The following is a 25,354-nucleotide window of genomic DNA, read 5'->3' as shown; positions in this document are numbered from 1 at the left end:
CTCTCTCTCTCTCACACACACACACACACACACACAAACACAGACTCTCTCTCTCTCACACACACACACACAAACAGACTCTCTCTCTCACACACACACACAAACACAGACTCTCTCTCTCTCACACACACACATACACAGACTCACACACACACACACACACACACACACACACACACACAAACTCTCTCTCTCACACACACACATACACAGACTCACACACACACACACACACACACACAAACACAGACTCTCTCTCTCTCACACACACACAAACACAGACTCTCTCTCTCTCACACACACACACACACAAACACAGACTCTCTCTCTCTCACACACACACACACAAACACAGACTCTCTCTCACACACACACACACACACAAACACAGACTCTCTCTCTCTCACACACACAAACACAGACTCTCTCTCTCTCACACACACACACACACAAACACAGACTCTCTCTCTCTCACACACACACACACAAACACAGACTCTCTCTCTCACACACACACACAAACACAGACTCACACACACACACACACACACACGCCACTCTCTTTGCTCTGTGTCGGAATGCGCAGCTCTAACGCACATGATCGCGGTGCGCACCTGAGCCAGGGAGAGAAGCCAGACCCACGCAGCTGCACGACACCAGCATGCGCACTTCCATCCCTGTGGACTCCCTGCACCGTCACCTTACTATCAAATCTGTGTTCGAGACGGCGCGGCCGTTTGTACAGGGTACTACGCAGAAGCAGCCATGAAAACGGATTTCTAATGTCGAGCCCACTCATTTACAAATGTGTAGTTTCACGAGAAAAACGTGACTTGGGTTTCATAGGCTGTTCTCGGTAGCATATGCCTGCGGAGGTGGCTAAGTAAGTGGAGCGACGTGTATAATATAACATGTAAAATTCACACACAAAAGATAGACAATTTAAACAGGCTCCGATACAAACCAGCACATGATAAGTATACATACAGTGCATCTGGAAAGTATTCACAGCGCTTCACTTTTTCCACATTTTGTTATGTTACAGCCTTATTCCAAAATGGATTAAATTCATTATTTTCCTCAAATGTCTACAAACAATACCCCATAATGACAACGTGAAAGAAGTTTGTTTGAAATCTTTGCAAATTTATTAAAAAAAAAAAAAAAAAAAGCACATGTACATAAGTATTGAGGCACCAATTACAGCCTCAAGTCTTTTTGAGTATGATGCTACAAGCTAGGCATGCCCACTTTTGGGCAATTTCTCCCATTCCTCTTGCAGGACCTCTCAAGCTCCATCAGGTTGGATGGGGAGAGTCAGTGCACAGCCATTTTCATATCTCTCCAGAGATGTTCAAATCGGGTTCAAGTCTGGGCTCTGGCTGGGCCACTCAAGGACATTCACAGAGTTGTCCTGTAGCCACTCCTTTGTGATCTTGGCTGTGTGCTTAGGGTCATTGTCCTGTAGGAAGATGAACCTTCACCCCAGTCTGAGGTCCAGAGCGCTCTGGAGCAGGTTTTCATCAAGGAGGTCTCTGTACATTGCTGCATTCATCTTTCCCTCGATCCTGACTAGTCTCCCAGTTCCTGCCGCTGAAAAACATCCCCACAGCATGATGCCGTCACCACCATGCTTCACTGTAGGGATGGTATTGGCCAGGTGATGAGCGGTGCCTGGTTTCCTCCAGACATGACGTTCAATCTTTGTTTCATCAGACCAGAGAATTGTGTTTCTCATGGTCCGAGAGTCCTTCAGGTGCCTTTTGGCAAACTCCAGGCAGGCTGTCATGTGCCTTTTACTGAAGAGTGGCTTCCGTCTCGCCACTCTACCATACAGGCCTGATTGGTGGAGTGCTGCAGAGATGGTTGTTCTTCTGGAAGGTTCTCCCGTCTCCACAGAGACACGCTGGAGCTCTGTCAGAGTGACCATCAGGTTCTTGGTCACCTCCCTGACTAAGGCCCTTCTCCCCCGATCGCTCAGTTTGGCCGGGCGGCCAGCTCTAGGAAAAGTCCTGGTGGTTCCAAACTTCTTCCATTTACGGATGATGGAGGCCACTGTGCTCATTGGGACCTTCAATGCTGCAGACATTTTTCTGTACCCTTCCCCAGATCTGTGCCTCAATACAATCCTGTCTCAGCGGTCTGCAGACAATTCCTTGGACTTCATGGCTTGGTTTGTGCTCTGAACTTATATAGACAGGTGTGTGCCTTTCCAAATCATGTCCAATCAACTGAATTTACCACAGGTGGACTCCAATCAAGTTGTAGAAACATCTCAAGGATGATCAGTGGAAACAGGATGCACCTGAGCTCCATTTTGAGTGTCATGGCAAAGGCTGTGAATACTTATGTACATGTGCTTTTTCTTGTTTTTTGTTTTTAATAAATTTGCAAAGATTTCAAACAAACTTCTTTCACGTTGTCATTATGGGGTATTGTTTGTAGACGTTTGAGGAAAATAATGAATTTAATCCATTTTGGAATAAGGCTGTAACATAACAAAATGTGGAAAAAGTGAAGCGCTGTGAATACTTTCCGGATGCACTGTACATACGCTCTTAGAACTAATGTGTTACATTTAGCACAATCTGTATTTGTTCAAGACAACACAATGTGTGTCTCGTGTCTTTTTAAAATATGTGTGGGGGAAGAAAACATCATTGTGTTTAAAATACGCGTTATTTTGTTAAACATACACACGTTTGTGTTTTAATTTGGTAAAGCCTAGCAGTGGCCTTGTTTATGTATGTATGTCTGTAGACCTATGCATTTGATTTGTTTTATTTCTTTAGAACGAGTTACTTAAGGTTCTGCTTATTGTGTGTTGTAGTGCCTGTATTAGGCTACCGCATTGTGTGATGCTTTGAACGTGTTTCTTGTGTCGACTGTAAGTCGCTCCGGGTAAGGGCGTCTGCGATGAAATAAATAAGTACATCATTCCTACAGTCGCGAAAACAAGTACATGTATCACAGAGTGTGTACAATTCAATCTCCCCCCACAAAGACTAAGAAACAGGCTGTGGGGGACTGTGCGCTACAGCGCGCCTGTCAGGAGGAATGCGCCCCTTGTTGCTATCCGGGCCAGAGCGGTCTGCCGGGGAGGCCGCGGCGCCGCCGCTCATTGGCTGCTGCCTCTCGCCGGCCATGTGCCACCGCTCAGCCGCGGACGTGCTGCGGCCTGCCCGGGCCATTTGCATACAGCTGCCCGGGACAACCACAAGCCTTCTGCTTCCGAGTTACAAAAAGGGGTGTGTGTGTGTGTGTGTGTGTGTGTGTGTGTGTGTGTGTGTGGGGGGGGGGGGGGGTAGAAGAAAGAAAAGCATCAATGCATGTAGAAAAAAAGGAAAAAGAAAAGAAAAAAGAAACGCACTTACAGCTAGTACCCGTACCCCCCCCCTTTACTATACTCAACAAAATTAAATAAAGGCTGGAGGGGGAGGGGGGCTTGGCTGCCGGGCTGTATTTTAAAGCCGCAAATTGAGATCAATTAGGGATAGGTGACAACGACAACACGCAGACTGCAGGCAGGCCGGCCGGCCCGGGAGGAATGCGTCCGGATTCCTGCGAGAGTCCCTGCGCCCCGCCGCCCCGAGGAGAGCCACTGGTGGTGTTGAGCTGGTCTTAGCGCAGAGTATGAGTAAGAGTAAGCGCAGAGTAAGCGTGGAGTATGATGCTGCACAAACACACACGCTGGGCAGTGCACTCGCACATATATGGCTACTAAGTTATATATAAAGATTTGAACACATTCGTGCGCATTGAACAAACGCGCCCGCTCACCGGTTGTTCATTTTTCCAGACAGTGCAGGCGATCAAAAACTGTTTAAACCGAGAGCGCTTTACAGTTCAGGTGTTTTGGTCGAAACATTATGGTTCTGCATCAAAGGTCTGCCCTTGATGATTTAGCACCAGAGGCAAAATATCACGTATCATAATTTCTACCCACCCCATCACTTAATCACTTAATACAACGCATTTCAAAAACACTTTGCTACAAACAACAAACAAATCGCTTTTAAAAACGAAATTGCAATTTACAAAGTTTCGCCGAAGTGTTTCAGAAATGTGTAGCCTATGTGTCTGTTAAAAAAAAAAAAGTTCAGTTGAATGTTTCAATTTTAACGGAGTAAAAATGCAAAACAGGAGCATTGTGCACTCAAGTAATAATAATACTGACTCATTCTGCGTGACTTTCCGAGGTCTGAGTTAATACTGGTTTCTCCTAAATATTACCACAGTCCTTATGCTAAAAATAACAGAAAAAAAATAGTTGTCCTTAATCACGCAGTAATGTGTAAAAGAACAACACACCACGAGTTGGTTTTAATACGTGCGTTAATCTCATTTGCTGCATAAATAAATAAAAAATTGCCATTTGTAAAACGATCAGTATTAGATCATTCAACCCACATCGTCCACAATAATTGCAGTTACAGAATTGTAAAAATAAACTAATAAATAAATCGTGTTATATATATAATTGTTATTGATAATAATCTAAGTTATATATTTAAATATAAACATACAATAAAAATATACACTCACGTAAAGGATTATTAGGAACACCATACTAATACTGTGTTTGACCCCCTTTCGCCTTCAGAACTGCCTTAATTCTACGTGGCATTGATTCAACAAGGTGCTGAAAGCATTCTTTAGAAATGTTGGCCCATATTGATAGGATAGCATCTTGCAGTTGATGGAGATTTGTGGGATGCACATCCAGGGCACGAAGCTCCCGTTCCACCACATCCCAAAGATGCTCTATTGGGTTGAGATCTGGTGACTGTGGGGGCCAGTTTAGTACAGTGAACTCATTGTCATGTTCAAGAAACCAATTTGAAATGATTCGACCTTTGTGACATGGTGCATTATCCTGCTGGAAGTAGCCATCAGAGGATGGGTACATGGTGGTCATAAAGGGATGGACATGGTCAGAAACAATGTTCAGGTAGGCCGTGGCATTTAAACGATGCCCAATTGGCACTAAGGGGCCTAAAGTGTGCCAAGAAAACATCCCCCACACCATTACACCACCACCACCAGCCTGCACAGTGGTAACAAGGCATGATGGATCCATGTTCTCATTCTGTTTACGCCAAATTCTGACTCTACCATCTGAATGTCTCAACAGAAATCGAGACTCATCAGACCAGGCAACATTTTTCCAGTCTTCAACTGTCCAATTTTGGTGAGCTTGTGCAAATTGTAGCCTCTTTTTCCTATTTGTAGTGGAGATGAGTGGTACCCGGTGGGGTCTTCTGCTGTTGTAGCCCATCCGCCTCAAGGTTGAATGTGTTGTGGCTTCACAAATGCTTTGCTGCATACCTCGGTTGTAACGAGTGGTTATTTCAGTCAAAGTTGCTCTTCTATCAGCTTGAATCAGTCGGCCCATTCTCCTCTGACCTCTAGCATCAACAAGGCATTTTCGCCCACAGGACTGCCGCATACTGGATGTTTTTCCCTTTTCACACCATTCTTTGTAAACCCTAGAAATGGTTGTGCGTGAAAATCCCAGTAACTGAGCAGATTGTGAAATACTCAGACCGGCTCGTCTGGCACCAACAACCATGCCACGCTCAAAATTGCTTAAATCACCTTTCTTTCCCATTCAGACATTCAGTTTGAGTTCAGGAGATTGTCTTGACCAGGACCACACCCCTAAATGCATTGAAGCAACTGCCATGTGATTGGTTGGTTAGATAATTGCATTAATGAGAAATTGAACAGGTGTTCCTAATAATCCTTTAGGTGAGTGTATATATATATATATATATATATATATATATATATAATATTAATTTATCTAAATATTTAAGAACAAAACATAAGATAGGTTCCATTGTCTGAAATGTAATACATAAAATGTTGATAAAACTAGGTGTACCTTATATTTGCATTATTTCCTTTGGTAACTGCACAGAATATGACGAAGCACATCCAGGAACAATCATTCTGAACACATCAAATAATTTAGATTTGCGGCTGAAGTACCACTAATGTTTAGTGTCTGCTTGTTTTAGTACCAGTAGTTTCTGTATGCTATATCAAACCAGTTGGTTTCAGTGAAAAGAATCCCAGGTTTTTCTGAACGAACTTCTAAATATGATTCTAAAGTCCATCTATGGAGTCATTATATTCCAGTAGGGCGGCAACTGTAAAGCGTTCTGGCCCATATCTTCACATTTCTAAAAGGACAGTATTTTCTATATGAATTCGTCTGTGCAGTTTTGTTACAAACGACGTCACCCGGTTAAAACGAATTTGTAAGACAATATACTTGTTCAATATAAACCAAAATATTTACCACAGGCCATGTAACAGTTATGCACAATGTACCACAATGTGAACAGTTATTGTGTAGAATGTCAACACGTCGGTTTGGTGACTGTGTGTGGCTGTGTGTGTTTGTATGTAGCCTATAAATCTGTATGATTTTAGTGAAGTGCAGTCTCCTATTATTCACATTGGCACTTCTGGGTGATGCCACTGTTCCGTACGCCGGCTGGGCATCGACACCAGCCTGGGCGAGAAATGGAGAGGCGCTCGTCCCACTCGTTTTTCAGTCCCTGGACACAATATTCAAAAATTGTGTACCGCCAGTTTTCAGTTACACTCTAAGAAAAAGAAAAATAAGCCGCATAGTCGATGTAAAACCCCTGGACGAATAGTGCAAGTGTGTCAGTTAGTCGGTTACTCACTGTATCGGTAGTGACAGGCAATCAATCGGTTTAATCTACACTGGCTGGTGGCTGGTGTCTGACCCCCACCACTCTTTGTGTAAAGACGTGCCTCCTATTTTCAGTTCTAGACGCTCCCTTTATGTTTAATGACGCCTACAAAATTAAATTAATAACCCCCCCATCCCTTTCATCACTCCGCTCACTCAGTCTATCCTGACTGTAATGTCTTCGTCGGATCTGCATAACCGTTTCAAAGTCGAAATTGTATTCCCTCTGTCACTTTGGCACTATTGACCAGGCGCAGGTCACCGGGACATCGAGAAAAGTTGTTTATACTCACATGGGTGCCGTTAGCGATGGAATCTCTTGTTTTTATTTCTTTCCCATCATTTAATTATATAATTATTTTCCCGGTTATTGATGATCTTTAAAATATGACGGCACGCCCTAGCTATAAAATATGTTCTCTATTGGGAAATGTAAACCGTAACATCTTAAAAAATATGTAATAATTATGGTGTGTTGAACACAAACTTTTAAAAGCAGCACAATACCCCCTTCAAGTTGATGTAAAATGTATCACCTATATAAGCACTTTTTGCCCGTGTTCAATATTACTGTTACCCATCCACTAGTACAAAACTATGAACGTCTACATAGAGGCTCCATTTACCATAAGAAAGTATTATTCAAAATGAAGCCACAAATGAGTTCAGATTGGTCGTTTTTTTAAATGTATTATCATCGGGTGGGTGAAAAAATTCATTTAGCCCCCGCCCTAGTGGAGACACAATTAGGCAGTGGCAGTACTGGGCACCCTACATGCCACACAGATGCCAGATGCTGTCGCTGTGTGTTTGGTTACTACAATAACGTATATTTACGTTCTTGTAAATATACTCCTACTTGTAAAAATAGTCCTACTACCTACAGGATACATTATTCAGTAATCAGAATAAGTACGCATGGGCAGAAGTAATCGTGTGCGGCCAAACGAAAGAAAATATTGTTTTTATGACAGTGACTCCGGCCGGCCCAATTTCTGTACCGAAATCACTCCGCTTGTGTGTATCAGGACTCAATCTGTGTGCTGCTGCGCCATCTAGCGCTGGGGTGGGAAACTGAAGTTTGTTGTTTGAACAGTATTTCTGACTTTAGTTTTCTAGGCCTTTATTAATTTCTTGCCCCCAACAGCAGCGTCATAACGAGAAACCGTGTATTTGTTTGTATACTGGTGAATCCGTTTTTGCTGAACCCTTTCCATCCTCTAAATGGCACCCCACTATGATCAGCACTTGTTTGCGGGATGTCTGCTCCTTGTATTGTGCGCTTGTTGTGTCTGCTGCACTTGGCAAACCGTTGAAAATATGTCTGGTGAACAGCGTGAGGCGCCCTGAGCTAGGACAGAGAGAAAGAGAGAAAAATAATGGACCGACTGTACACTGTGGCCGGAGACTTCTATGCAAATAAGATGTGTCCTTGTCTCTGTGTGCCCTAATCGCTGTGTGCCTTTGTCTCTGTGTGCCCTAATCGCTGTGTGCCAGTGTCTCTGTGTGCCAGTGTCTCTGTGTGCCAGTGTCTCTGTGTGTCCTTGTCTCTGTGTGCCCTAATCGCTGTGTGCCAGTGTCTCTGTGTGTCCTTGTCTCTGTGTGCCCTAATCGCTGTGTGCCAGTGTCTCTGTGTGCCTTTGTCTCTGTGTGCCCTAATCGCTGTGTGCCAGTGTCTCTGTGTGTCCTTGTCTCTGTGTGCCCTAATCGCTGTGTGCCAGTGTCTCTGTGTGCCTTTGTCTCTGTGTGCCCTAATCGCTGTGTGCCAGTGTCTCTGTGTGCCTTTGTCTCTGTGTGCCCTAATCGCTGTGTGCCAGTGTCTCTGTGTGCCCTTGTCTCTGTGTGCCGTAATCACTGTGTGCCAGTGTCTCTGTGTGCCCTTGTCTCTGTGTGCCCTTGTCTCTGTGTGCCAGTGTCTCTGTGTGCCAGTGTCTCTGTGTGCCCTTGTCTCTGTGTGCCCTTGACTCTGTTTGCCAGTGTTTCTGTGTGCCCTTGTCTCTGTGTGCCCTTGTCTCTGTGTGCCCTTGTCTCTGTGTGCCCTTGACTCTGTGTGCCCTTGTCTCTATGTGCCCTTGTCTTTGTGTATCGTAGGGATCATGTGTTGTGATGAAATGAGCTGTCCCAGCGTGCCATCGAGACCCCGGGGCTCCCGATGGATTTGCAACTGTCAGTCAAGAGTCGGGGGCCCCAGTTCAGAGTACAGACAAGTTTATTGCCAGGAGCTGTCCAGTTAAAATAGTTGTACAACACTTGATCAGTCTATCGCTCTCAGTAATATCAAAGAAGAACAACAATGACAAAATAACAACAGCTGTTTTTCTTACTTTCTTTCTGTTTGTTTTTCCTAATTATTTTCTTTTTCTTTCTCATAACACTGCTCTCTCTGGAGCTGCCACACTGAGCGCGGATCACTCACACACACACACACACACACACACACACACACACACACACACACACACACACACACACACACACACACACACACCTACACACATGCACAGATACACACAAGCTTGCACCCCTTTTTGCCCCAGTGGATGATGGGAAGTGTAGTCTGCCCAGTTTAGGTAACCGCTAGATTTGTAAACCTTACTCAGAGAGGACAGAGACAAGTGCGCACACAAATATATAAGTGTACACACACACACACACACACACTCATACATACAGGCACACACACGCACACAGACACAAAATACTGGAGAAGTCCGATAAAATGAAATTCCTGCAGAGTCCCTGTAGGGACGGCCTGTAGCCCTCTCCCTCAGAGGATGTTCCCACGGGATTCCCCGTCACTGGAAGAGTGGAGCCGCCCTGTGGGAAGCAGTAGCCCTGGGGGACTGCAAGATCTTTACAAGTATTCACTTGTGTGAATGTATGTATATATATATATCTTGTTCAGTGGTGTGTCACTCTCTCCTGCGCACACACACACACACACACACAGTCACTTCTCACTCACCCCATCTTTCAATCACCCAAATATCGATGTCGAGTGCATTACTTACTCCCTCACACACTCACTCGCTCGCCCTCTCACTCGCCAACATCCTCACGAAGAGTTCGCACTACACAGACCGGCACTGAGCCTGGGCCGCAGCGCTCACCAAAAGCAGGAGGAAGGCCAGCCCAAGTCCTGGAGAGCCACTGCGCGGCGCTGTGGACACGGGCAGCCGAGCCCCAACACCTGCTGAAGCCATTTGCAGGGCCAGCAAAGACCCCAGTGGTGCCCATTGGACGACTGCAAGAGACACGATTCTCAAGAGGCTAAAGACGGAAAACAATAATTATTCTCTTGTCATTTTGGAAAATAGAGACAGACACATATTTTACCCTGGATTTTTTTTTTAATTGTTTGTTTTGTTCTGAGGGCTTCATTAAGTGGTGTACAGGGTTTTCGTTTCGGACCTGTGTCTTGCCTCCTTTCTCTTTAGCCCCGTGAAAATCGGTCAGAATCGGTCAAACGAAGGAGTCACCTGATTTCTGGAGTGCAATTGGTCTTGGTGCCGTTGCGGTGGAAGGGCGCCAAAGCAGACCAGGCATCAAGGTGCTGGTGAGCCAGCGTTGGCGCAGAGAGAGAGAGAGATGTTTCTCTGGCCTGGTGGCCGGGGGCTCGGGTTCCCTACAGCGCCAGTCTCTAACCAGTACATTTTTTTATTTTTTGTTTTTATTGTTGCATTCACATTATTTACTTCTGGGGTTGAAGTTCACAGCACTTAACAAAGGTTACAACTTTTGCTGTGTTTAAGAAGACAAAAACAAACTAACAAACAACAACAACAAAAAACAAACAGACCAGATACCTGCGATGTGAACTCATCCATACTGGCAAGGCTCAATGGTCTGGGACCAGCTCTGGGCCCTGTGTGGACTGGACTCTGGCTCTCCGGGAGGATGGCTGGCCACCTCTTGCTCAATAACTAGAATCAAGTGGAAGACTGAACAACTGGAAGCCGAGGAGAGCTTAGCAGGACCAGAGGCGCCTGCTGCCCACACCTCACAGAATTTATAATTAGAATAACATTAATCATAATAATAATAATAATAATAATAATAATAATAATAATAATAACAATAATAATAAAATAAAAATATTTTCCGATCATTATTATTTGAACTATCCCTTTACGTGTCCCCCCTTTTGTATTTATTTTTTACAAAAAAGAAACTCTGAAAAAGCCCAACCGCTCACTCGCCCTTTTTCTCCCCCTCTCTCTCTCTGCCCCCCCGCCCTCGTCCACTGCAGCACACCACATATGTACACTTCATATTAAAACAGTTAACAAGGAATCCCACATTTGCATGATAAGTTATTTCTGCATATATATATATATATATATACACACACACACACATTTATACATTTTTGCATGTATACAAAGCAATTCCAGCATTACACCTCGCTCTCCATCGCTGTCAGGTCTGCAGGTCAGGTGTGCAGGTGTGCAGAGGACACGCCGGTCCTCAATAGTGCCTTCGTTTGCCACAGACACGCTGGAGAGCCTTCTCTGGGAGGCTGTATGGCACTGTATGGTTTTTCTCGAGCAAAGGATGATGCACTGCCTCCCCCTTATGGTGTGATCCGGGAATGCGGCTAGGAAGGACTCTTTCTGGGGAAACTCCCAGTAACGCACATGTTCTGCAGCTTGAAAACCATGGATCACGTGACATGATGGCACAATTGCATGTGTACAGATGTATATGTATGTATATATAAATACATATATATATATATATATATATATATATACAGGCATAGATATATATTTATATTTAATTTAATATGATATATCTTATTCTGCTGGTACCTGATACTCACAGTGAATCTAACAATAAAAATTAAAATTAAAATTAAAATTACAATAAGAAGAGAGTATATACAAAAGACAGGTACATTTGAAAGATTTTTTCGTTCGTGTCAGTCTTTGGGAGTCATTCTCCTTTTCTCGGTCCCCACCTCCCACCCAGATTTCCCATTGCACCGAGAAACCAAATTGACGGCCTCTGGGCTCTGGCGCCGACTATTCCAGCATAAAACACATCTGAAAGGAGGCATGCTCTTCTTGTCCTTTTTAGATCTGTGAAACCTACAGCCTTTTCAAAGCCAAAGGTCTGGATCAGAGAGTCTCGAGTCCAGCACCTCTGTTGGGCGTTTTTGGTGCGAGTTGATGTGAAAGCTCTGTGCGATCTGGAGCGCGGGTGTGACATTGCAACACTCCCTCTGGCCGGGACTGCAGGGGAGCAGTCTGCGAGTCTGTCCGCGCTGGGGTGGCTGGGAGTTGTGTTGTGTTGTGTGTGTGTGTGTGTGTGTAACATATACAGGATAACAACAAGTTCCATCTCTGTTCTAGATCTCCTTCTTGCACAGATGGGTCTGTGCTTTGGCCATTTCAGAAGCTGACCTGTGCTGGAGACCTGCGAGGGGCGAAGGGGCGGGAAGCAGCCAGAGAGGAGACTACAGTATGGCACGAACTGGACCTCACCACCCCTCCTCTCACAGATTGGGTGGATCCCTCTGTCCGAAACCGGGGGTGTCTGTCAGCGTCAGTGTCAGTATTTACTCCCCTTGGTCTGGTCTGGTCCTGTTACTGCTCTGGAGTGGAGGGGCTCAGTTTGAGGGGTCTCCAGCTCTCTGCACGGTCTGTATCCCTCCTCCACTCCTCTCACAGCCCCGTGCCCTTTGCACATTCATTTCACTGTATTATTTCCTTTTGTTTCTTTTGTCTCCTTTTTTCATCTCCAGACCCAGACGGGTAAGACACATTGCTCGTCTGTCTGTGTGTCTGTTTTCTTGTGTGAGGCATTATTTTTTTAATTCTCCTCTCCCTTATTTTGGACGGGTTCTTCACAGTATGGGCAAAAGTGGTTCACTTGGGCCCCAAACCTGGGGCCAAACGTCCTTGTGTTTTCTCATTGTATAACTTTCTCTTGTTTGCTTATGTCTCAACCCCCGTATCGGTGCTGTTCTCTTTCCCGGTGCACAGTTCCACCCTTCCTCTCGGACTCCGAGTTCTGCCGTGGCATTGAGAGGTGCTACCAGCACCCCCCTCTCCTCAGCCGCATAGGGGTCCCTGACGTCCACGGGGGAGTGTCAGGGGGCGGGGAGATGGGGGGGGGTGCAGGGGTGATGTGAGTGGCAGGGTGATTCTGGGGGGGTGCATGTTAGTATTGGGGGCCTCCCTTACCCCTCCCCCCACCCACCTGCCCCTCTCTGCTTCCTCTGCCATCTCTTCACTTGTGGTCTTTTAGGCAAAATGAACCACTGTGGTACTGGGACACTGACACTGAGGGGGGGGGTGTAGGTTTTCATTGGTCCCAGTTAGTGAGGACCCTGCCGACCGCACTCCTTTTGGGTCAGAGGGTGCTGCTCAGCCCTGGTGTGAGCTGGGTTGAGCGAGGGGCTGGGCTGGATAGCGAGGGCAATGTTGGGGATGAGTTGGGTGAGTGATAGGGGGGCGGTATGGGGCCCTTGGGCTTGGGGATGTGCTGGGGAGCAGGGGGTGGTTTGGGAACAGTTGAGAATGGGTTGGCAGAGCGTGGGGGGTTGGACTAGCAGGGTGCTGTTGGGAATTGGTCGAGGGTTGGTTAGGGAGGGGATGGGAAGGCTGGCAGAATGAGTAGGAGGATGTTGTGGATGCGTTGGGGTGGGTGGGCGGTGCAGGGCTTGGAGGGCTTGTTGGAGATGGTTGGGGAATGTGATTGGGCTGTGTTGGGGCAGCGTTGGGGCTGCGTTGCAGCTAACAGGGCTTGTTGACGTTGCAGAGCAGCTCGGTGACCTTGATGAGCCGGGCGACGGTGCTCTGGGACTCCTCCTGCAGCCGCTGATTGTTCTGCCGCAGGCTCTGCACCTCCGCCTGCAGCACCGCCTTGTCCTCCTTCTCCTGCGGGGGGCGCCCACATACTGCCATTAGTCAGGGCGCAAGAGCCGGGCACAGGGCTGGCTGCCACACACGCGCACACACTCAGTCGGGCAGGCAGTCAATGTTTCAGTCAATCAGTCAGTCAGTGTGTCAGTCAGTCGGTCAGTCGGTCAGTCAGTGTATCAGTCAGTCAGTCAGTCAGTCAGTCAGTTGGTCAGTCAGTGTATCAATCAGTCAGTATATCAGTCAGTCAGTCAGTGTGTCAGTCGGTTAGTGTGTCAGTCAGTCAGTGTGTCAGTCGTTCAATGTGTCAGTCAGTCAGCGGGTCAGTGCAGTAGCCAGTCAGTCAGTCGGTGCCTCAGTCACTCACTCACAGCTCGATGACATGGCTGGAGGGGAGGGAGGGGATGGGGGTGGGGACTTGGGGTCAGTGTAAAAGTTTACCATGGTAATTCAGCTCATTTCAGTCTCTACACAACAGGGGCAGCTCTGACACTCTGACACACTGACTCTCTGACACTCTGACCCTGGGTCTCTAGACTCTCTCTCCCAGCCGCATATGCGGGGCTGAGAAGTCATCGTCGACATCTGCGGCCCATTTGAATTAGTCATTTCTGCCACACCTGTTGTGTCGGTTTTATTAGAGTCTGTCACGGTGATTGTCTGTCTCGTGTCTGCACTTTTTACCATGGTAAAGTTTTTATTTTGATGTATTGTTTTAGTTTCTTTATTGGTTTATTTTATTCCGGGGGGAACAGACTTCAATTAATCCATGCAAAACCGAAAGAAGTGGGATTAAGAGATTAAAACACAAGGGCACAGAACTGAATTAAACCAAAACCAACCCAAAAAAACGTTCAGCCAACGATCCGGCCTGGAGTATAAGATGGCGTGATCAACATGCACACACAGCCTGGGCACTTTATTCGGACCGGCGACTCGTACCCCCCTCTTATATTAGCAGCTGAAACTTATGTACAGGGTATACAGTGACTGTATCCAGGCACTGTTGCTAATATAGGGAGATTTTATTGTATGAATCCAAACATTTCAGGGTTTGCCTTGTAATTCCAGTCTACCAGGGGGCGCTGGTTCTGAATAAAGTGGACCCAAGCATTGGTTTAGCAGCATCACTGTCAATCAGTTAACAGTGGAGACAATCGACAATCACACAAGAGTATGAGGTGATTAGTTTTATATTATCATCAATCTTCAGTGGGTGAGTGAGTGTGTGTTTGTGTGTGTGTGTGTGTGTGTGTGTGTGTGTGAGAGAGAGAAACAGGGCAAGGTGTTGAAGAAAAATTGGGAGGGGAGGGACACCATGCTCACACTTTTGTCTACACTGGACTTAACGCAGGTAGACTCTGGAAAGGTGAATGGGGGGTCGGGTGGGCACACCCTCATCCCGATAATATCCAGCCCTTGAGACCACAGTGTGGCATTTCTCTCTGTCTCCTTCCCTCTCCCTCCTTCTCTCTCTCCCCCTCTCTCGGCCCGCTGTAAAAGGCTGGCTAGCATTTGCAGAAGACAGCACTGTGAAGGGGGCGGGCCAGAGTGTTTTGGATTTAGCAGGAGGATGGGGACTGGGTTCTATCCCTCGTGGTCGGAGATCAGAGGTCAAGGACGCAGGTGGCACACAGGGACTCTCTGGGCCAGACTGGAGGAACTGCTGTCCAATGTGGCTGTGGCCTGTGAGGTGGTGAGGAGGGGAAGGGGAGGTGGGAGAGCGAGGGGATGGGGGGGGGGCACATGGATTGTCCCATAGCCTGATCAGAAAGTCCCCCAGGTCTTGCATAGATTGATGATAATACTGTATTAATGGGGGAATGGAGGAAGCCGTGGAGATTAACAGATGCAGCACAAACTGAACCACAGACGGATGTACGGGGGTGGCTGTAGTGATTGGAGACAGGTCAAACACAGACCCCCCAGAAAAAGCAGATGGGAGGCTCAATTAAAGATTTTCCTTTTTCCTCTTTCTCCAAAGCTTTTGTGTATCTATCCCACTGTTTTTTGGGGGGGTTAACAGAGCAGAGCTTTGAAAGCCATCATGTAAAGGGGGCTACCTTAGCAAATGTACGCAAGAGAATAAATAAATAAATATCTACATAGAAACATACATACATACATACATACATACATACATACATATCATCACTTACATCTCAGTTTCCTCCTTTGCTTTCATATCGTGTGTCTCTAGTATGATTTTTCTACTTCAGGGGATCCAATTAGAGATCTAGCCACGGAGCGGCACTCCCTGTCTGGCGCGCAGGGGAGAGGAAGTGGGCGTGGCCCACGGCTGGGGTTCTGCTCAGCTCAGGCCACCGCGGTCGAGACAGAGAGGGGCCAAACCCTTCACGGTGGGAGTCGCAGGGCCCACAAACGAGTATGAAATAAAACGCAGGAGAAAAGCTGAGATCCAAGTGGTGTCATTTAAACTCTGAATCACTGATGAGCTTTGAAAGTGGCGAGAAAATCTTTAAGGAGCCATCCCCGTCCCTCCGGTGCTGCCCTCCCCAACAGGGTGTTATGTTGTGTTAAAGAAAAAAAACGCAACCCAGCATGCAGACAAGAACACACCTTCTTCTAAGCCAGAAGTGAAGAGAAGTGAGGGAGAGAGGAAGGGAGGGGATGGGGGGATGGGGTTGACGGAGAGGTGGCAGGCACAGCACTGCGCCCTGGATCTTTTCTTTTTCTCTTTCGTTTTGGATTTTCTCTTCCCTCTCTTTATTGCCTCATTCTTATCCGTTTTGTTTCTCTCGGCACGCCGGGGGCCTCGGGGCAGGTTGCTCTCTTTGGACTCAGAAGTGAGTTTTTTCTTTTGGGGGGGTGGGGGTGGGGGTGGAGGAAGGAGGGATTAAGACGGGGTGGGGGGGGACCCGCCCTCATCTTCCTGGGTGAGGTACAGCAAACATCTTAGATGCGACCAAACTCCCCGCGACAGCACTCCGCCGCTCCCCCCCAGCCCCTTGCCGGAATTCCCAGTGGCACCCTCCGTCTGTATCACTGCCACTGTGGGGGTCGAAGCCTGGCGGGTTGGTGTTGGCGTGTTGGACACGGCTGGAGGAGAGATGGCTCAGGTTGCAGGCTGGCAAGGCAAGGGGCCCATGTTGTAGGAGAGGGGAGATGTGTGGGTTTGTTTTTTTGTTTTCTTTTTGGGGGGGGCGAGGGATGGGGGGAGGAAGGCTATGAGGAAACCCGTGTCTGGTGCAACTGCCCCCCCCCCGCCCCCCCCCCTCGGGCGTCAGTTGGTGTCGTTTGGGTTAGTGTTGTCTTGCCATTCTCCGTGCTGAGCGTGGGTTGAGTTACTATACCCTTCAAGGACCCTGGGGGGGAGGGGAGGGGGGTTGGAGGGGGGTTAGTGAGTATTGTTCAGAGTGAGCGCATTGGTTGACGCCCCCCCCGGCCCTCCTCCACCCCCCACAGTCACTCCCCCATCTTCCAATCAGGATCCTGCTCCCCCCTCATTCTGTAAACTCTCTCTCTCTCTCTCTCTTTATCTCTGTGTCTGACTGGTGTAGTGGTGTATGGAGGTGGGTGGGGGGGGAGGGAAAGAGCGCCGGGGGCTTCACTGCGTGGGCAGGATGCTGTGGGGGGGGTCGGGGGCGGGGCTGTGGTTGGGCACCTGGAGGGGCAGTACCTTTTGGAGGTCGTCCTGCAGCTTCTTTAGCATGTCCTCCAGCTGGGACACTTTCTCCTCCAGGTGAGTAGAGTCACTGAGAGATGGAGAGATGGGGAGAGACACAAGTGAGTAATCTTTCTGCCCTCCGCTTCCTCGCTTCCTCTCTTCCTTCCTCCTTCCCTCCCCTCCCTCCATTCCTCCTCTCCCCTCCCCTCTCCTCACTCACCCCTCCTTTGTATTGCCATCTGTCTGTCCCATGGAGTCCGTGGTTGCCTGGGCCCCGTCCCCTGCTCTGCGATCTGAAAAAGAGACCGATGCCCAGTCAGTCAGCCCTACACTGGTGCCGCCCTGTACCCATCCCTGTCCTGCGCCAACAATGCCAGCCCATGCCACCTGGACAGTGCGCCATGCCAGACCATCCTACCCTCCCCCTTCCCTTCCCTTCCCTTCCCCAGTGTCACCTCCTGCCAACTCTGCCACAGACACACTCCCGTGCCCACTCCATATCATACCCCATCTCAACTGCACACAACCCATGCCACCCCCACGTGCCAAATAAACACCACCCATGCACCACAAGCCTTGCCCATGCCAAGCCATGCCATGCAATCAATCATATGTAGCACAGACCGGCCCCGCTGCTGGCTGTGTGCCCACCTCCCCACTCTCCACATGTTCTTATTCCACTCCCTTCCACCTTATAACCCCCCCTCCCCGCCCTCACCCTCTCGGGACAGGGCCTCCAGGATGCTCCGGCAGGCCGTTGCCAGGTCAGCAATAGACTGCCACTCCTCCTCAGAGGATTCGGTGGTCTCGGAGAGAACTGGGGGGAGGGAGGGAGAGAGAAGGGGGTCAGAGAAGGAGGGAGAGAAAGGGAGGGACAGAGAGAGGTGGCGGTTGGGGGCGGGGGGGATGTCAGTGGTTTTATTCTGCACCTACTATACCAGCACAACCTCTGATGATATTTGGATGATATCTGTATAGCCTGTGGAAGATGATGGTGATGCAGTAAGGAGTTGTACTAATAATAATAATAATAATAATAATAATAATAATAATAACAACACCAGTAATAATAATAATTATTATCACATTATAATAATTATTGATATCTACCTGCTGTGTAACATGGAGAACCTATTTTCCATTTTCCCACTACAGCCACAAGAGGGAGACACACACTGTGGTGCCAAACCAACTGCCATTGCTCAAAAAGCAGGGGTCAGAGTGCACAGGGATTGGCTGTGTAGGTGTGTGTGTTAGAGTGTGTGTGTGTGAGTTTGCATGTATGTTGGCATGTGAGTGTGTGTCACTGTGTGTGTGTGTGTGTGTGAGTGTGAGTGAATTGCCTGGAGCGGTTACTGAAGAATGGTGAAGAATGGAGGGATGGAGGGAGAGATGGATGTAGCCCAATATTATTCCCAGTTTAATCAATGTCTATAATCAAAGGTCGCAGTCTGGTTACTGAGTTCTCTTGATCTGAGCTGGCGAGAGACCCGCCGGACAACACTGGGCCAATGGCGGGGGGGTCTTGAGCACGGACCACTCCCCGTCCCAGACTCTCCCTCCCTTGTGAGGAGCAGATGGCAGATTGGGTGTTTTAGCAGTGCCATCTAAAACCCTGCATCTGTCTGCTCAGTCACAAGCCACAGGAGGGGGCTGGGGTGGGGGAGGAGGGAGGGGGAAAGCTGAGAGAGTGAGAGACGGAGAGAAGGAGAGAGAATGAGACAGAGAGAGAGAGGGGGAGAGAGACAGAGACAGGAAGAGGGAGAGAGAGTGAGACAGAGACGGGGAGAGGAAGAGGGAGAGAGAATGAGACAGGGAGAGGGAGAGGGAGAAGGAGAGAGACAGAGAGAGAGAGGGAGAGGGCGGCGTGGGGATCTTACTCTTGGTGATGGAGTTGTGCAGGCTCTGGGCCCGAGAGCTTCGGTCAGCGCTGTCTGAAGTCCCCAGCAGCCTGGGGAGGCACTGGGGCTCGCTGGCACTGGGCATCTCCTCACACAGCTCCACCCCGGAGAACTGAGAGAGAGAGAGAGGATAGGGGAGATGAGAGAGATTTGTTTAAAGATTGTGTCTACTTGCTGTCCACTGCTCTGTTCTTGTCTGTAAATGCTTTGGCGAATCGGTCACTCAATACAGTCGTGTCAGCGTGTGTCAGTCAGTCAGTGAATTAGGTAGCATATCAATCAGTGTTTCAATAGGAGAGTGTCAGTCCGTCAGAGTGTCAGTCTGTGTAGCAGTCCATATTTCAGTCAGTCACTCAGAGGATCAGTCAGTCAGCGTGTCAAATAGCGGTTAGGCCGTTCAGACAGTGGTCAGTTACTTGTTTCTGCAGTTCAGCGTCTTCGTCCCCCACTGGCTTGGGCGTGATGGCCAGGATGAGGTCAGGGGTGGCATCCAGCAGGCTGTGGACGTTCTCGTACACCACGGTCTGCTTTGGCTCCATATGCAGAGGCACATTGTCATAGATGTGTCTGAGAGAGAGAGGGAGAGAATTGAAAATTAGATAAACTTTAATGTTATCTGGCACTAAATAGGAATATTACATTTGCAGAAAACCAACAAATCAAAACCCCCAAAGAAAGGCAAACATTGACAAAGTACAGTCTCAGTGACCACAGCCTGGCGAAAAGGGCTGACAACCCAACTGCAGCCTACATTTTACTGATAATCTGATTTTGTAGAGGAGGGTGTTGCTGATTGGCTGATCTTGTAGTGGGACAATTCTGCTGATTGGCTGATTTTGTAAGGGAAGGTGTTGTTGATTGGCTGATTTTGTAGTGAGAGAATTCTGGTGATTGGCCAATTTTGTAGCCAGAGAATATCACGGTGTGCCCACTCTTATAATCCTCTTCTATTTCTCTTATATACAATGTTTTATATTAAAATGAATGGATAGACTTTAAATATATTGTATTCTTGTAATCCATATATTCATTTTATATGTTGCAAATATATTAGAGAAATTAATTTCACTCTCTTTTTGAGAGTCAGTTGACCGTGCAGTCAGCCTTACCCGTCACAGTCGTCCAAGCTGTGCGGGTGCTTCTCCAGAGAGTAGCTGCGGATCAGGGTGCTGCCGGGGATTTCAGGGAGGGGGCTGTCCTGGAGGGAGGTGGCGCGAAGTAGGGGCAGCTGGCTGGGGGGCGACAGGAGCTCGGGCGGCTGTCCGTTACTGCCAGTCCCTTCCTGTTCTCCCATTTCGTCCTGCTCCTCCCCCGCTTCCCCGGCCTCTCCCTCTCCTTCTCCGCCCTCCCCGTCCTCCCGCTCAGCCTCGCGGTCCTCCTCCTTCTCCCACAGGACCCAGGCCTCCCCCGAGACACCCTCTCCCTTACGCTCCGTGTCCTGGATGGCAAGCAGGTACAGCTCAGAGAAACTCCTGTCCCGATACAGAAACATACACAGACACTCAGACACACAGTTTGTCAGTTGGTCACTAGCAGCAAAATACTGAATTAGATCTCTGTCTTCCTCCACTCCCTCTCCCTCTCCCTTCTTCTCTTCCTCTCCCTACCCCCTCCACCAATCCCCACTCCTCCCCCTCTCTCTCCCTACCCCAACCCCTCACCGTCGCGGCTTGCCATTCTCGTCAGGGGGGATGACGGTGAGGTGGATCTTGGTGGCAGTGCGCAGGAGCTGCCCGCGCTGCTCGGGGGTCAGGGAGACCAGCAGCCGGTGGCAGAGCCGCACCACGCGGGACCCCCGTTGCAGCCCGCCTGTCTCCGCGTAGCTGAAGCGCAGCAGCTCCGTCACAAAGCCCTCCTCAGTCAGGCAGAAGCCCAGCTGCCCCACGCTGTCCCGCAGGGGGGTCACCTCCCGCGCCTCGCAGCCCCGCGTCACCAACTGCAGAGAGAGAGGGGAAAGAAATTGAAATTGAAATTGGATTGAGAGAGAGAGAGAGAGAGGGGAGACAGTGGGGAGACAGTGGGGAGACAGTGGTGTTAGGGGTCTTAGTGGTCTTAGAGGTCTTCTCGCTCTTACCTCCAGTCTCTGCACCACCTCCCGCAGGTCTTCGGCCTGGCCTTCATGCACGCTGAGGGACACCACTTCCCCCCGTTCGTAGAAGATGTCCAGCCCCACCCCCAGCCCGGACAACCCGCCCCCTCCGTCGCGGCTCCAGCCAATCACGTCGCGGCAGGAGCAGTTGAACACTACCCTCCGGGAGCTGCGTTCGATCAGCACCACTGACTCAGCCGACACCCCCAGCAGGCAGGGCACCCAGTCCCCGCCCCCTTCCCCGTCGGCCCCGCCGCCCCGGGCTGCCACCGCCCACACCAGGGCCCCGGCGCTGTGCATCTCCGCCCCCTTGGCCCCCTTCAGCTTGTCCTTCCGCTTGCCCAGGGACAGCTGCAGGAACTTGGTGGTGGAGTCGATGGGTGTGGTGGTGGCGTAGTTCTCTGCCAGGTCCTTCAAGTACTCCTGCCGCGTGCGCGTCGCCATGGAGCGGAACTTCTCGGAGCGCTCGGCCGCGTTCTCCGCGTTCACCGCCTTGGCCAGTAGGAAGTCGCGCAAGGCGGGCGAGCGTGGGAAGCGTGCCCCCCGGGGGAAGAGAGGCCCAAACAGGGGGATGTCCTTGGAGCGTGTCACTGCCACCCTGGGAGGGAGGCGGGGGGAGAGAGAGTAGGAAACAGTGAGAACAGAGAGATACAGACCATGCAGTGCTGTTAAAGTAGGTACAGTCAGTATAGTGTATTAGTAACTGATGTTATTTCCCTGTCATAGGTGTGCTCAGTGCGGGGGTACCTGTAGTAAGTGTGCTCAGTGCAGGGCTGGTGAACGCGGACAATGATGAAGACGTGTTGGAAGTGGGAGCGGATAGTCTTGGGGGTGAAGGGCAGAGCGCCGGGCTCCTGGAAGACTATGGTGACGATGTCGTTGCCAATGTGTCTCTTCCTCAGCAGCTGAGAGACGGAGAAGGAGACAGAGAGAGAGAGGGGGGCAGAGAGGGAAAGAGTGGGAGACAGAGGATCAGGACCATTTATAACAGCCTACAGGGCACTGTGGCGCAGTACACCCATGGAGGGAGGTTCGTCCAAATATATAATATATGTTGATAATACAGTGCCTTTCGATACTGGAACACCACTCTATGACTATGAATGTGCAAGGGATTATGGGAAAGCACTGTCCTGACTGCCCCTACTGGACTCTAATGGAATGAATGATAGTGGAAACAAATGAAAAAATTGTCTGAGTTTAGATTGAATAAATGGGAATTAATTCACCAAAATACAAATATACCACCCCATAGGTGCGAGTGTATAAAGCAAATTGAATTGGGCAGCTGGTCAGTGTGACAGTCACCCATGCTGAGGGATGTTGGTGCAGAACAGACTGATTGACTCTACTGACTGTGGCCTGTAGAGGAGTGGGCGTTGTGTGCGTCTGTGTGCGTGTGCGGGGTCACACCTGTTGCGTGTTGTTGGCCGTGTAGGGCAGCATGGTGGACACGTGGAACATGACCTCGTAGTCCTGGTAGCGTGTGTACAGGGAGTGTGTGCCTGTGGAGTCCGCTGCAGAGGGAGAGGGAGAAGGTCAGCACACATCAGCAAAGCACAGCGTGTGTCTGATATAGTCTAGTCCTGTCTAGTAGGGTATTTTCAGTCTAGTCCAGTCCAGTCCATTCTAGTCCAGTGCAGCGCAGTGCAGTCAAGTCAAGTCAATTCCAGTCTAGTCCAGTCCAGTCCAGTGCAGTGCAGTGCAGTGTTGTGTGGTGTGGCAGTCTCGGCAGTGTGTCCAGTGTAGTTGATGCAGTCCAGTCCATTCCAGTGCACTGCAGTGCAGTGTAGTGCAGTCTAGTCCAGTCCAGTCCAGTCCAGTCCAGTGCAGTGTGACAGTCCCCCCCGTTGTGGTACTGACTCTTGGTGTCCAGCTGGGCGCGGTATTTCTCGAAGCCTTTGAGCCGCACGCGGTCACCCAGCAGGTCCAGGAACTCCTCGAAGGCCGGGCCAGCACTCTCGTTGTTGTACATGTCCTCTTCGGTGCTCTGCTGTGCCCGGCAGTACATCACCCCCACCTTGCGCTGAAAATTCAGCTACGGGGAGAGAGAAGAGGGGCAGGGGTCATGCAGTGTGAGAAACCTCTCCGTGTTCCAGATCATGAGTGCATCATGCTGTGGAGGTGTGCCTGCAAGCGTGCTTGTCTGTCTGTGTGTACGTGTATGTGTGTGTGTGTTTGTGAGTGTGTTAAGTAACTGAGTGTGTGCAAAGTGTGTGTGCATGTGTGTGTGTTCTGTGTAGTGCGTCTCTGTGTGTCTGATCGCGCCCTTCTGCGGGTGTCGCCCCGGGGTCTCACCCCTTGCTCATCCAGCTTGAGCAGTGTCTCCCGGACCTTGGGTGAGGTGGAGGCCAGCCGGATGGAGTGCAGGTTCAGGTCGGGGATGATGAACTCCAGGAGCTTCTTGGGTGGCAGGCTGCGGGGTGTGGTGTGCCTTGCTCCCGAGGCCACCGACTCCTCCAGGAGGGAACCACGCAGGGTCTTCAGCTGGGGAGGGGGAGGAGGAGGAGAAGTGGGGGGTGTAAGAAGAGGTTCTGTGAGTATCAAGAGAATTAGTCTGCTAGTGAGTCCGTCAGTCAGTCAGTCAGGCAGGTGGACAGGCAGGCTGCAGTGCTGTCAGCTGACCAGGAGGGGGTGCCTGCCTTCTGTTTCCATAGGTATTATTACTACAGGGACTGGGACGTCTGAAAACTGTATTTGACCTGCAATGGCTGCGGTGCCCAGGCCTCACCTCAGTGGTGCGGAAGATGATCCGGTAGCTGTACTGAGCGCCGCTGCAGCCCTCCTTCTCCTCTCGCCGGACACTGATGGCCACCGGGCCCAGGCGATCGTCCGTGCCGAAGAAATTCTGATGATCTGGGGGAGAGAGAGAGGGGGAGAAAGGAAATTAAAATACTACTACTAATAATAATTAACTTTCTGAATAATGTTTTAGTAAGGCAAGTGTTGTCTCCCTGCCCCCCCATCCCCCACTGGCTTACCTTTCATGTAGAAGTACTTGCGGTAGTAGTGCGCCCCCAGGTCAGCATGCTCGATAAAGTAGTTGCTCTTGCCCTGTTGCTGGACATGGCTCTCACGCGGCTCCTCCAGCACCGACACGGCATCGTTGGGGCACTGCACCCACCCGCCTCCTCCGCCAGCTGCCGCTGCTGCCAGCCCCCCAGGCCCCCGTCCCAGCCCGGCCCGCTCCTCACCGCCGATCTCGTTGCGGAAGTGGGGGCAGCTGAGCAGCAGGTCGTTGTCGTTGCCGTCGCCCTCATCCAACCCCAGGGTCTCACGCAGGGACTCGGGGTCCTCCCCGCCACCAGGGCTGGGTGAGGGTGGGGCGGGCAGGGCAGGGCTGCGCAGCTGGGAGGCGGCCGAGGCCCCTGAGGTGATGTTCTTCTTGCGGCCGATGCTGTCGCGGTTGGAAGCCACCTCGCTCAGGTCGAATAGGATGCTCTGCACATCGTAGTGGGCGAAGTTGCGCACCCAGGCCCCCCCAGGGAGGCTGTCGAGCGGCGGGGTGGGTGGTGGGGCCGAGATGAGGCTCGGGGCGCTGGTCACCAGCTGCTGCTGATGCTGGGTCTTGGCCTTCTTGCTCTGGGGCTCAGTCTTGAGGGGCTTGGCCGGCTTGATGGTGTCACCGGCTGGGGCGGACATGGCGCGGAAGAAGCCGTCGGGCTCGGGGGTAGCGCTCTGCAGGCCGAGCAGCAGGAAGGGGTCTTTGAAGCGCATGGCGGAGGGGCTGAGGGCGCCCTGGTCCTCACTGCTCTGTGCCCGGGCTCGCGTCTGCCTCTCCAGGGATGACAGGCTGCCGTACTCCCGGTGCAGCACCTCCCCCCCGCCTCCTACTCCTGTCCCTCCCCCCTCCCCACATCCCCCTCCGTTCTCCCCCCCGCCTCCCACCATGCCCAGTGACCCCTTGGCCCCACCCTTGCCCGAGGCCTCCAGGTCGCCCAGCGTGACGTCGCTGTTGCTCCTCTGCATGACGTGGCTGCGGCCGGCCGAGCGCAGGCCGCTCAGAGGCCCCACCCGGCCCTCCCCCCCGCCAGACCCCTCGCCCCCGGGCACCTCGTCCTTGTTCCGGGGGGGCCACTCTGCCACCACCCGGGCCCGGATCTTGGGCTCGAAGCTCACCGTCGCCAGGGTGGGCCGGGG

General features: G+C 50.4%; 1 protein-coding gene across 3 annotated transcripts; it reads right to left on the bottom strand.

Moving 5' to 3' along the window:
- Positions 1–8,921: 8,921 nt before the first annotated feature.
- sipa1 (signal-induced proliferation-associated 1) lies at positions 8,922–25,035 on the bottom strand. 3 transcript variants are annotated; one of them, XM_066718780.1, is made up of 15 exons: positions 24,196–25,035; positions 23,946–24,070; positions 23,513–23,701; positions 23,078–23,252; positions 22,628–22,731; positions 21,962–22,119; positions 21,200–21,812; positions 20,787–21,061; positions 20,235–20,597; positions 19,542–19,692; positions 19,105–19,237; positions 17,943–18,041; positions 17,445–17,517; positions 17,237–17,312; positions 8,922–13,614 (listed from the first exon to the last, which is right to left on the bottom strand). In XM_066718780.1, the coding sequence occupies exons 1-15, from the start codon at positions 24,929–24,931 to the stop codon at positions 13,471–13,473; spliced, it is 3,414 nt and encodes a 1,137-aa protein (XP_066574877.1). In that variant the 5' UTR covers positions 24,932–25,035; the 3' UTR covers positions 8,922–13,470. The 3 variants fall into 3 exon arrangements, with proteins under 3 accessions (XP_066574877.1, XP_066574878.1, XP_066574879.1); XM_066718782.1 differs by lacking the exon at positions 8,922–13,614 and adding an exon at positions 13,824–16,922; XM_066718781.1 differs by lacking the exon at positions 17,943–18,041.
- Positions 25,036–25,354: the final 319 nt, after the last annotated feature.

Source organism: Amia ocellicauda, chromosome 12 (genome assembly GCF_036373705.1).
Source record: "Amia ocellicauda isolate fAmiCal2 chromosome 12, fAmiCal2.hap1, whole genome shotgun sequence".
Lineage (NCBI taxonomy): Eukaryota > Metazoa > Chordata > Actinopteri > Amiiformes > Amiidae > Amia > Amia ocellicauda.
Note: the sequence above shows the minus strand (reverse complement) of the source record. Positions and strands in the feature narration are given on the sequence as shown.

Excerpts from the sequence above, each read along its gene's own strand:
- sipa1 (XM_066718780.1), bottom strand. The coding sequence starts at position 24,931 with ATGCGCTTCAAAGACCCCTTCCTGCTGCTCGGCCTGCAGAGCGCTACC. Across the intron at positions 22,732-23,077 it reads CGCCCAGCTGGACACCAAGA|CGGACTCCACAGGCACACAC; the intron begins GTCAGTACCACA and ends CTCCCTCTGCAG. Across the intron at positions 21,813-21,961 it reads ACTGAGCACACTTACTACAG|GGTGGCAGTGACACGCTCCA; the intron begins GTACCCCCGCAC and ends CCTCCCTCCCAG.